The sequence below is a fragment of the Enoplosus armatus genome, chromosome 15, assembly GCF_043641665.1.
Source record: "Enoplosus armatus isolate fEnoArm2 chromosome 15, fEnoArm2.hap1, whole genome shotgun sequence".
In the NCBI taxonomy this organism is placed as follows: domain Eukaryota; kingdom Metazoa; phylum Chordata; class Actinopteri; order Centrarchiformes; family Enoplosidae; genus Enoplosus; species Enoplosus armatus.
Genome location: NC_092194.1, coordinates 4,123,162 through 4,136,529, shown reverse-complemented (window position 1 = coordinate 4,136,529; position 13,368 = coordinate 4,123,162). Strand labels below are relative to the sequence as shown.

The window sequence follows — 13,368 nt, the reverse complement described above, 5'->3', positions numbered from 1 at the left end:
GCAGTGTTCATTCAAAATTGCTGCTGTCAAGGGTTGGGTGCAATAGGAGTTAAGGTATTACTGCCGTAATACCCTCCCGAAAAAATTTGCTCAGAGAGAAAATGAAGGGTCAGCTCTCCTCCCACTCATCCTCTCTCTGCCTCCATCTTTGCCTCCATCTGTCCTTCCCTCCCTGTGGACAGACCTCGTGGAGACTCATCCCCGTGGCTCGGTAAATCGCTCTTTGAGGAGGCTTTGGTCACTTTCAAATGACTTCTCGTGCCAGGCTCTGGAGGAGAGGAACTAGAGTGTTGTATAATCATCTTTCTGCATCTATCTACCAGTTTCCTCCACAATTTTGCTTTTCTATACTGGTCAGAAGAGTGGCGGACTCCTCACTTCAATAATGATCACATTAAAGCTATGAACACTGCCGCGCAAACACGTGTTTCTGATAATGCTTACTGCATTAGGCTGACAGTTGGCAAAGGAACCGTTTAACTACAAAGAAAGCGCGTTTGTCAGGAACATTCATGTCACCTAACATACGGAGGTAATACAAATCCACATGGCAGTAATATTCTCCTGTTGAGGACGCTTGATGACAGGAGTATGGCTGCCGCTCCGAGGATGTGACTGCAGGTCTAAGGTGGCGTTCCACCTCTGCGTCACCTGCGCCCCTCCTATATAGGTTACTGATGGCTAATGGTACCCACAGTTTTGAACATTGCAACAAATGCATGATAATCAGACGAAATTGCCATTTTGTATTCACTTCATCGTCTGACAATAAGAGTAACATCAGAGAATAGCTGGAAACAAATTGGGGATGTGGACAAGCAACGTAGAGGTCTGGAACCAGGCCAGGGCAGGATAATCCGCTTGGTAAGAAAATATCCACAAAGAACTGCAAAAAAAAAAAACATACTGGAACTATCAAATGAAAAAATAAAATGAGCAGCTGTGTTTAGAAAGGCACTTCTATCTCACTTAGGGTGGACAAGATGAACAGGCCGATGTTATCAGATCAATATAGTAGCTTTTACCACTACATGGTTTACATATGCACAGCTGTAGTCTAGGTAGGCACCACAGCTGGGAAAACTTTTTTTTTTCTCCAGCATTTGTTGGATAGTCACGCTGTGCTCCCATACTGTGCCTGTCTCTGAGAAATCAGAAGCTGTTTCACGTATCGATTTTACAGCAAGAGCACTCCGCTTCTTCTGTTTGTAAAAGTTTTGGTTTAAGATTTTTTGTTCAGCCTGTAAAACCCTGATAGCACACTTGTTTTTACTGCAAAGCCTGCTGGTGATAACAGTGCTGTTGTTTGTCAGATAAAAGACTTTCAAACCAGTGTCACACAGGGCTGCTGCGTTTGAGCTCATGTTTGAGTTTCAGCATGAGCTAATTAAGTTAAGTATAAACTAACTAATGTTACTATGGCGCTTCTCAAGTCTGCAGGAAACATAACCCAGCCAGTCACAGTCAGCGGACAGCATGTTAAAGCTGCTGACAATTTTAAATATGTGATTCATTTGGAATATGAATGGCTTCTCTGAGCTTCCCTGTAACACAGATACCAAGTTAGTTCTGCCAAGCACCAACCTCCGGGTCTGAAAAGTGAAGCCAATGTGGAAGTGCCTTAAACCTGCATTCGTTCTAATGGCCAGCAGGGGGCGACTCCGCTGGTTGCAAAAAGAAGTCGGATTGTATAAAAGTCTGTGAGAAAATGATCCTACTTCTCGCTTTATTACCTCAATAAACATTTTGAGTTTGTGGTCTCAATCACTGGTTTCAAGTCTTCTTCAGTACAGCATGATGTTCATTGAGTAAATAATGGTCCCATTCAGAGATCAAATCGTCAAATAGACGATAAAGCAGGATATGCGCTATCACAGCGACCTGGCAATCAGGATAGAGGGGTTCAGTTGTACTAAAAGACACTCTAGGAGTCAGCTGTTCATTTTTTCCAGTACATTACATGTACAAGCTAACTTTGTTAGCAGCTACTTTGCACAGCGTAGTCAGGAGCCAGGTGACTCAACTCAACAAAATGGCGACGGGCAAAATGCCAAACTCGAGGTTTCAAAACGGTAGTCCACAAACGAATGGGTGACTTCATGGTGGCTGGGTCCGCTTCTTCTATACAGTCTATGAGTTCTATTATTAGATAGATTATTATTATTATTATTCTGTTGTCTAGTATTATGGCTGTAAATACACTGGCAAGGAGGAAATAAACAGCTAATGGCAGAAAAAAAATGTATACCTACACCAGAAAGCTAACTCAAACTAAAGTCAAGATATAGATAAGACAAATCTTTCACATGCGTTGTACACACAAATACATAAGGGCCTCCTGCAGTCTGTGACAAACCAATTTTGTACTTTATGTGAATAGAAAAGTTTCTGTACAGTACTCTATTCTACTCTATTGTATGTTTAGCGTCCCTCCTGCATTATCAAACATCCCTCTCCATTAACAGAGATCCCCTTAATCTCCCCAAATATTTCAATCTACAGTATTTAACATAAATTGTGAGACTTAGAGCACAGTTTGAACAAGTTGTCAGCGAATTGAGACATTGGACTGGATGCTTAAAAGGAGCTTTACCTAATGAGGTGGCATCAAGGCTGCATTAGGCTGCTCTTAAATTACATGGCTGTCCACTTGAGGAGGCAGCTGCCTTCAGAGGAATCGCAGCGGCAGTCGTTCCCAACCACTTAGTGCCAGTAAGCGTAATGGTTTCCATGCTTAACACTCGTCATTTGGCAAAAAACATTGATTCCAGTGGCTCATCGCCACCGAGGACCTTGAGGGCCGATGAGATGTGGAGAAAGATGTGAGCAGTTCAAGGTTGCAGTGAAAGCTCATTTCCTTTCCTTCAGTAGACGCCTACGTCGCGTGGGTGGAATGATGAAGTGTGTTCAGCTGACCATGCGTGGTGGCTTTAAAGTTGGCACTGAGCTGGGATCAGCGCAGTCGTTCCGACTCATGTAGATGCAAGCAAACACTTTCAATTCAAGTTCAGCTACTTTTTGTTAAAAGCAAAATGTATTTAATGTCTTACGCTGAGAGTCAACATATGGGTCATAGAGGCTTTCAATAATTAGTCTTGTTGGTTGTTTTGTAAAAAGTGCATTTTGTGTCCAAATTGTACGATGAAACCGGGCTTAAAATCCAATGTGTACGTGTGGGTGTGCCTGCGTGCATATGGGGATGTTTGAGAATATCTTCCAAAAAAAAACGGTTCCATACATACATTTGCATACTTTACACACTCACGGAAACTAACATAGACATAAGTTTCAGAGCTGTCTCCTCACATTTTTCCACCCTCGGATATCATACCAATATTCATGCATGCAGCAGCGCGCTTGGCACGCTGACGAGCTAAGCACTTCCGCGTTCTGCCAAATGGGAATGAGAGATATGATTCAACTATGGCGAGCGAGATGTGGATCTGTCATCCAGTTCCGCCCACCTTCTGCATGTGCAAGCTGAAATAAAATATATTGTCCCCGGACAAAGCTTTTACGGCCCATTCATATCACATTCACATCTTTGATTTTGTTTTTTTCAAAACCACAATATCCTTTGAATATGTAATCATATCATCACTAAGCACAGGTTCATTTACCTTTTGATAACACCATTGTACATTTAATCAAAGCATCTAGAGGAGCTATTTAGAGAAATGGCAAGTACCATAAAAAAGCATTGCCCAGACTTCTCTCCCTTTTATTGTCTGCCAAATGGATCCGGGGTTGTCCCCTAATGTTTTTGGCAGAGCACTGTTAATTAGGAGCAGGTCATGACAAACATTCTCCCTGTTAAAAAGTTACTTTTAACATTTGTCCCCAAGCACAGAGGGGGTAATTACTGGAAACACTGTTTGAAATTGAATCAGGTGCTCACGGTGGAACTGAAACATCTCTGAGAGACGAATTTATGGGCTTCATTTTTGTGTCTGCTTTAGAAACGAAGAAACCCTCTGAAAATAACAACCCTTAAATGTCGACGTACTTCAACTGGTGTTTGCATAATAGGCGCTATAATAGGATATAATGTGGGTAAAAGTAAATAAATGTGAGCGCTGTTCAAATTCACAGATAAAGTCAGACTTAAATGTAATTTCTAAGTCATATATATATATATATATATATATATATACATACATATGTAAGGAGATAGCTTAGCAAATATGGTCTGTAAAAGTGAATTGCTGGTGCCACTTTCCTGTTCCTATGGATGACTGGATCCCAGTTAGCCACATGTCACTAACTAGAAGAAGAAGAAGAAACAGATAAGGCTGGCTGAAGAAAAGTGGACACACCGTAAAGCTTCATCGTCCTCGCGTTAAAACGGTACAGTATCGTGACTGTGTCCGCTAGGGGGATCCTCCGACGACATTCATTGTCGCTGAGCCACCTCAATTAATTCTCATTAATCCTCATTAATAGCTTCTCTGCAGTTTTCAACTCGATCTAAATAGGACAGACTGCTTAGGTCTTTCAGCCTCCTGTAAAGTATATTCAGCTGGCTCCAGGAGCTGTAATTCACTGCATACTGTAATATCACTCCAAACCTTGACGCTCTCTTGAGCAAAGGCATGTTTCAAGCTGTGATAATAAAAAATAAAAATGCATTAGACACCAAGTTACAGTTCTCGACTGCCTTTGTTACAGTGCAAGCCAGAGTAAATGATGTTTGCTCAGTGGCTTTGACGGCAATTTACAGATGCTTGTTACACAAGAAATATTTTCACAAAAAGCCATAACAATGACAATGACAATGTTATGAATTGACAGGATTCATTGTCAGTGCAGAAAATGGGATGTGTGGTCACTTGTTTGTGAAAATACTGGCTCTGCTTTATGTCAACATTATGTGATACAATATTCTATTTCAGCTTGTTCGATCCGAGTGAATAGAAATGGAAGCTCAATCAGAAGAGTTGCCGTGTGCAGCCTCAGAGATCCTGTTTCAAAAGGTTTCATTTTTCCCTTCTCTAATCTACGCGCCATTCAATTTATGTCATCTCATCCGAGCGTAATTCCATCAGTCCTGTAACCCAGTACATTATAAATGCTTCCAGAGAACAATATTGATTATATTCACATTATCATTGTTTTCATTGTGGATCTCAGCACACCAGGCTTTCATGATAATTAAAGGCAATCTATGGATTCTTGGTCATTGGTTTGCTGCGGCATGAAGCCACAAAGCATCATGCAAATCTACAAAGAACGTTTAAAGATTGTAAATCTGTGAAGCTCAAAATGGCCAATTACTGCTTCCTGCATGTCACTCCTTGTTAGGAAACGGACGGCGATTAGGTCAATTTGAAGCCGGAACCAACCTAATGTGACCCGGCCACCATGAAAAGAGAACTGCTGTGCGAGAGAAAAAATAAAGAGGACAACACAACAGTAATGGCTTGTGACTTTTCTATGTCTGCCTCCATAGAAGATCAGGGTCAATATTGTTTCTAAAGGCTTCTGTGAACAATGCTGTGTAAAGCATGATGGATTATTCACTCGCTCGTAATTTGGTGCTAGTTTTATAACACATAAGTTGGTTCCTCAGTATAAGCAAAGGCAGTAGATCAACGTACAAGGCAAAAAGGCCTGTGAATGGCCCCATACAATGAACGTGATTGGGTGCTTTAAAGGGGATTCATTCATTGTAAAAACACTGGTAAATCTCAGCCCCGTTAGTAATTAAGAGTTTCCAGAGTTGCCAGTGGTTCTGACTACGTTAACAAGAGTGTGTCATTGGTTAATGAGCTCGTCACGACGACCTCATTCATCAAGGAGAGCCGAGATTGAGCACTGTGTCGAGCCACGCATCCGAAAGGTCATTGAGATGCGAGCCAACTGTGGCCATCTTAATTTTGTATGTATAAAGGAACAAGTCAGCTCCCAGCAGTGCGTTACTGTGTGATTACATGTTTAAAGGAATGAGATGCTGGATGTGCACAGGAGTGCTTGTGACGACAACTAAATTACATCTAACGACGTGCGTCTCTTTGTGGATCGAGAGCAAAAGCTGGGCTGACAAATCTCCCCGTGAAACTGAGATGATGAATATGTTTATTTTCTGATTACAGCGAGATTGTGTCTGGCTGAGCTTATTTATGTATCCATTGGGCTTTTTATGGCCGGGGCAATTCATTTCCTCTCAAGGGAGCCGGAGCCATCCTGTCAAATACGTACAGATGAATAGATGAGTGGCAGAGTGATTTTTGACAAACAGCAGGAGTGAGAGGTTGTTGGAAAGAAATGATCTAAAACACTTGAAACTCTGATTCTGTTGCTGGGGGACACAAATGAATAAGGAATTGCTTATTTCATGGCTTGTTTTTCTTCACCCAATATGAGTTGATATTAATCAGTTGCTTTTGCAAAGCAATTAAATTTGTTCTCTCCAGCCTGGTTTCCAGATTAAGGATGGGTTTGAACGTGATCCAATTTGTTTATTGACAGCGAGCGAGATGTTTGAGTGTTAAGTTAGATGGCGGGGTCGGCTCATCAATATTTTTAGGCACAATTGCCGGCGCTAGATCAGAAGGGATCAAAGTCAAAATGTCCGGCTTCCCATTCCTTGTGAACTCGCTCCTTCACCTTATCCGTAGCATCCCACTCTTCAAAACTACAAAGGCGGCACGCCGGCAGGGGGTCAAGAGAAATCCTTCACAACAGGCCTTGAAGATACTGAAGAAATGACTGACAAAACCAAAACCATAAAAAAGAAAAGCCTTTTGCCCCACAGTATGTTCCAAATCACTAGAACAGTTTGTGAGTCTCCCATTGTTCCGGTCAATGGCGACTCTGAGCCGCTTGTAAGCAGCGACAGTAAATTCTGTTAATTTGGTCATTGAATTTTCCACCCAAGACAGACACTTCCTTTTTCAAACTGGTCCCACGGTCCAGAGCCTCTCAGCAAATGAACAACTCCAAAAGCATCCGTGGCGTTGGAGTGAACTCAGCAGCACAGGTGCTCATCAGCTGCTGCCCATGAAACCCAAACACGGGGGTGTACCGTATTTTACTTGATCACATTAATGAAAACGGTGCACCTTAGATTCAAGCCAAACTGAGCAGATGTTTCCATTCGTTGCATTATTTTGTACTTTTCATCACGTCATTCCTGATACATTCAAAGTGGCTGTCAGACGTAATCCCCAGTTTACTTCTGAGTGGGAAAGTGCGAGACTAACGCCGTGATATTAATGACACCTCAGTGTTTGAAGGATGTCAGTGAGACATACTGAGAATTGGTGTTAAAAATTTGCTCCCTTTTCTGATGTACTACGCCTTGGGAGTGATGTTAAACTACGGCTTTTGCCTGAAATCTGTGCTCCTTGACACCCTGTACATGAATACTGCAACATATTAAAAACAACTCATTTGTTTAAACCAGTCACATGCAAACAAACTGGTTCCAGCTATCCTCCACAACATGAAAAAGCTGTGCAAATGGGCGCACTAGTAGGGGTTGGAAGGGCTGAATGATGTGACTCCAGGAGGATGCCACGTTTGAGCACCTGCAACACTGCTTTGTATATAGCCCCCCCTCGTCTTTGCAAATGTGTTTTATTCGGCTGCTGTGTCTCATTACACAAGAACAGCACTACCAGCTGAGTGAGGCAGATGTTCTATTGTAGAGCACGGCAACTCCTCAAGTGGCTAGCATCCATCTGAGTGCCTCTGCTACAGCTGGCAGCCACAGCTGAACCAGGACTATCCATCTCCATGAGGAGAAAAGGTCTGGAGCAAGAACCATAGCGCATGGGAAGGTTTTGCTAACTAAACAGAATACGGCAACAGGCTTCCCTGCTGCTGCTCCCCTGAGGGAAGATGAGGCGCTGTAGATGGGAGAGCTCAGGTCAGAGGGCTCTGACATTGCTGACACGAACTGACACACGGCGGCAATGAAGTCAGCTTACCAGCACTGAAATGCAAATAAGGAAGCTGGCTTACCCACGTAGCCCCTGCAGCTAAAGGCTGCTAATGGAAGCAGGGAGGGAGAGGGAGGGCGAGAGTCCAGTCGGTCTGTGTTGGCTTTTGCAGTAGGTAATAAATGCCAGCGGACAGCAGATGCTGTACGGAAAGCTGAGATCTATCACTGCAGCCTAACGCCGTGTGCAACACGCCATGTTGTTGAGACCGGTCCTCTCTCAAACCTCTCAAAAAAAGAACAGAAAAACAAGGCACAAACCTGCCCTCACATACAATCAGTCACCACTGAGAATACAATAGAAAAACATCTGTAAAACACATGACATTTGTTCCTGAATGTTCAATCAATATTTGGGCAAACGCCACAACATTTGTGGCCATCACGGTTTAATTTGTTTCACTGAACTGTGCCATTACTCATTGGGAGTCATCTGGCTTTTACTGGCCAGATGTGATCCTTCCTGCTCCAGCCACATCTCGCTCGGTTCACTTATCACCAAAAAAACCCAAAAAACCTGGTTTGCTAAAATGCTGGAGATGAGAGGTCAGAGCTGTCATCTTATGAAATAATAGAAAATGTAGTCTGCTGTGGGCATGACGCTGATTGATGGATTCCAAAAAAAAAAACGGTGGGGTGATCCTTTGTCTAACCGGCACCAATTACAGGTCGGCCCGCTGCAGGCTGTCACAAGCCGCAGGCAGCTGAAGCAAGGATGTGTTTCGTAAACAGTCGGGTGACAGTTTCGGTGCTGGCGGGACTTTGAATCATCACTTACAGGGTGACCTCCCACCCTCCAAGAGGTTGGAGAGGGGCACAAAAAAAAAAAAAGCACGCTGGAGCTGTCGCCACCGAGTGATGTGGATGTGCTTTGAGAGTCTGAATGACACAGATGCACGCGTGTCGCCTCTGGGCTTACTTACACAGATGCTAACACCCAGGGCTGCGATAATGGGCTTCCATCCTTATGACAGTTTTCTTCAAATGGCAGCTTCAGCCATTACTGGACTTTTCTTTTTTCTGCACCTATAAACTGCTGCATATGGTAAGTCAATCAATGCATTAGGTCAGTGTTGAAGGGGTATGGTACAAAGCTCCTGATTTATCTGTCTGTTCATCCTTCAACATGATATTTACATTTAGAAAGACGCCTGCACTGTTGATTGTCTATTTTAGCCTTTAAAGCAGGTGTTGATGGAGTGTAGAAACTGACTGGGCTGATTTGAGCTGGTACCAGAGAAAATGTTGCATGTAAACATTTTAAACAAATGTAGTCATTTTGTGTCACACACCAGGTGTATAAAATATGGTAATGGTGGAAATCCCAGCCCTTTAGTTCAAAGCTATAGCTGACTATTATATTTAGCTGTTTTTGTAAAACTGGAGGAGTAAGAAAATACTTGTTTTACTAACTGCAGTGAAGTGGTTGTGATTGTATCTGTGACATATGGCTGCGGCACACTGTCAGTTCGGATTAGTGAACCGTGAGCAACTATCCAATATAATCGCAGAGCAGCCACCCACATGCATCACATCTGTTATTAGCATAAACGTGGCTTTTAGACTTTGTTCCGTTCTGTTCTTCGTCTTTTATTCTAGACGATGCACATCAGAGGGAGCTTTCAAGGATTTTATGAGTCAGGATCCACATTATAAGGCGACAAACCCTGAATATTGTCATTTCAAATAAGTCGATGATAATATCCTATAAAGGGAACTGCATTCCACACCTTACTGTCGTTGTAGAATATTAACGTATTATCTCTCCCTCTCTCTCACTTAATGTTTGGTCTTTAAAGTTGAATAAATATGCAATTTCTGTTCCAGCTTCAAAGGACAGAAAGATTTTGTGACTTTAAATAAAGTTAACACTTGCAAAATTGGTTCTTAATGCCTTAATGCCATTAGAAAACATCCGAGAGAAAATGAATGAAAAATGAATCAACTTTCATTGTTTGGAATTACTATCTAATATTTTTGGCCAAACTTTGCCACAATTTGAAATGACGAAGACTTCTGTTTGACTGCTTCCTCTCTTTTTCACTCAGGCTTCTCTGTGCTGGACCATCGGCTGTCCTGGGACCCCTCTCTCTCTCTCTCTCTCTCTCTCTCTCTCTCTCTCTCTCTCTCTCTCTAGATGTTTTGGATCTGGATCTTTGTTCTCGGTTCAGCCTGTTCCTCTTGTCCCTCTCTCTCTCTCTCTCTCTCTCTCTCTCCCTTGTGGGCATGTTGTCCTTGTCAATTCAATTCAGTTCAAGTGGCTTTATTGGCATGACTGCATACAATACAACGCTGCCAAAGCATACATAACACAAACTGTACAACAAATAACAATACAAAAGGGCAAGAGGGGCTATGAAAAGTAGATAAGAGTAATATAAGATGTGGGGGGGGAGGGGGCTTACGACATGGTGGTGCAGTGGTTAGCACTGTCACACGGGAGGTAGAACAGGGTAGAGCTGGTCGGGTCATGTCAGAGTGTCCCTGAGCAAGACACTGAACCCTGACCCGATGGAGGCCAGCACCTTGCATGGCATCTCGGCCGCCATCGGTGCGTGAACGTGTGTGTGAATGGGTGTTAGAATGGGTGTGTGAATGTGTGTATGAATGGGTGTGTGAATGGGTGTGTGAATGGGTGTTAGAATGTGTGTGTGAATGGGTGTTAGAACGTGTGTATGAATGGGTGTATGAATGGGTGTGTGAATGGGTGAATGAAACCTGATCTGTAAAGCGCTTTGGGAACCTCTGCGGTTGAAAAGCAGAGGTATATATATTTACCATACTGAAACGTGGGTCTAAGGATAGATGGCGTCGTGTTCTCTTTTTCGTCTTGTTTTCTTTTCGCCCCCAATGTGATCCGAGAATTATAATTTTTTTTTCCTTTTATAATGTTTGACAATTGAATAGCTCTACATAATATAGTAATAAAAATTATAATAATAATAATGTATTTTTATTCTTAAAGTCATATTTTACCTGCTGTATTTCCCTACTCTCACAGCCAGGTTCCCCACAGAGATTAATAATGGATAATTCAATAAGCACTGTGGCAGCTTCCAGATGTGTTACCAGAGGCTGCATTTATCCTGGTCCTGCAGTGGGTCACAGGCTGGCTGATCAACAGACACCCAGTTTTGTGGCGATGCTGCCAGTGCTGCTGGTGGAGGGCGGGAGCGAGACAGAGACGTTTATGTGTGCTGATGGAGAGCTGATGCCAGGTGTCGTGGCCAATTGGGAGCAAAGGATCTTTGAAGGACAGACGCGCCTCAGCCTGCCCATCTGTCTAAGGAGGGCTGACAATGTCCCACTCACCTGACCCGGGAACGGAGCCGTTGGGGAAGCTCAGGTCGTCTTCGGCTACCCAGGAGAAGCTCCAGTACCCTCTAGGAATGCCAGAAGCAGTCCTACCAGCCAATGGCTCACCTGCGAGAAACAGCAAATCCACATTTTAGGTACATGGGTAAGAGAGCTGAAAACCATCATTAGAATGTTAAGGCATTCAATTAAATAATGACGGCTCCTTGCTGTGTTTGTTTGGGCGGGCTGGTTGCCATTGATTTGGCATCCATGCTGAGGTCCCATTAATTTGGTAGTCCAACTCACTCCTGGCTCCACTAGCCGTATTACCATCTGTAAATGTTATTGTGTGGTCTTACAATTTTAAACCCACTCATTATAACTCAAAGCCCTTCCTACCGGCGGCTGGAAGTCATGCCGTTATATTGAACTATTTCACCTTATTGCTGAAAATGTAAGAAAAAACATGATCAACTTCCGCATTTGTAAGTCAATGAAACGCCTACAGTATTGGCAGTGCAGATTAATAGTGCTGTAAAACTTGAAAGAGTCAGAGTTAAAAGTCCAAGGGCCCATATGAATTGGTTATTGGATATCGATAGGCTGCATAATTACCTGAGGACAGGTGTGTCTGATTTTGTCCTCACCTTCTAAACTCACAGACTAATTATCACCAGATCGAACAGAAGTCTGTTACTGTAAAGTAGATGCAACAACTTTCTCTCATACTTCTTTTGTCCCCAAAAGGGAGGCGAGTCCCCGCAATGTGACTGTGTAAAGAGATTTATGTCCCCACAGCGTGAGTAATACAAGCCCCCCACCCCCCCACACACAGACGCTATCTCTCTCACTTTGTCCTTAGTCCATGGTTAATTAGTACACAGTCGCACCCCAATACACCCCTGCCAAGGAAGGAGACTCCTGCATAAATCCTGCAGTCATTTCAAATGAGCCTTAAAGAGCGATTAATCGCAAACGCTGCCTTTCATGGCACTGAGCAGAGCACGTTCTGGTTTCGGCCAAAGAAGACACAAATTATTCAGGGTTTAAACTTCCTTAGCAGGACTTCCACTGGTATATACAGCAGATGACCTCAAGATGATTTTTGTTTTTATTCTTTTTTTTTTATTCTTCTACTCTGCTAGCAATTAACATCTGAGTTCCTTGTGTCTGTTTTACCTCAGCAGAGCAGAGATCTATGCTGACCTTCCTCAGGCTATGCAAGCGCTCTCGGTAAACCTATATGCTTGATAAGACGTCGAGTCACACAGCTGACACGTCTCAATTCTATACTATTAATGCTTCAAATGTTCACACGTCGGTTGGTCTGTAAGTTAAGTAGCCAGCATTTCAGTGAAAGTTTGTAACTTCTTTGAAATAAAATCCTTTAACCTTTAAAAAAGTGCGACATGAAATGACAAATGATAAAAAAAAATGACAGCTTGTGTCTTTTAAAGCCTCAATGTACAAGCTAAGAACAGCAGTGGATAATGTGACATCAAGTTGTCATGTCTGTGCAGATGTATTGCCGCTTTAAAAAAGGACTTGACCAAAAGAACAAAGAACAAAATAAAGGATTTTATCCCAGAGTCAAGAGACAAGTATCAATAAGTACAAAGTGAACATGGCTTGTATAACTGAAGCATCAGAAAATGAATGAAAATGAGTTATCCTACTAATTATCCACGTCCCCAGCCTAAAATCTAGCTGTTTTTAGTTTGATTGCATCTCTTGGAAGGACAGAGTTCCTTGAAATTAGGCCAATTGTCCTTGAAATAATGAATGAGCCTTCCTCCTTTCAAAGGTGGACATCACCGCATGGTGCTTTTCCCCCATTGAAGGCGATGTAATAGGAGCTGACTGTGGCCCATGCAGACGGCCTGGTTTGGGGTCAACAGCTGTTGCTACAGGGGAAACTGGCTGTCTGGTTTGGTTACTGCGTGAGCTGGCAGGCTGCTGCCAGAGCTGACTGGCTGGCTGTCTATACCAGCTGCTGTGAGAGGTGGCTTGTTTTCTGACTGACAGACAGCTGGGGGCGGACAAGCTGGCTGGCTAAGTGGCTATCACAGGAGTGGCATTTCTGGCTGCTTGTGGTGCAGGTTGGCACTATGTCCTGATATTAGATCATT

At 43.1% G+C, this 13,368-nt stretch overlaps 1 protein-coding gene across 1 annotated transcript in view; it reads right to left on the bottom strand.

Moving 5' to 3' along the window:
• alk (ALK receptor tyrosine kinase) overlaps positions 1-13,368 on the bottom strand; it is a 280,490-nt gene that overhangs the window by 155,268 nt on the left and 111,854 nt on the right. Inside the window, exon 2 of the mRNA XM_070920558.1 lies at positions 11,255-11,365. Within this exon, the coding sequence (XP_070776659.1) occupies positions 11,255-11,365 (111 nt within the window). The remainder of the gene's footprint in view (positions 1-11,254; positions 11,366-13,368) is intronic.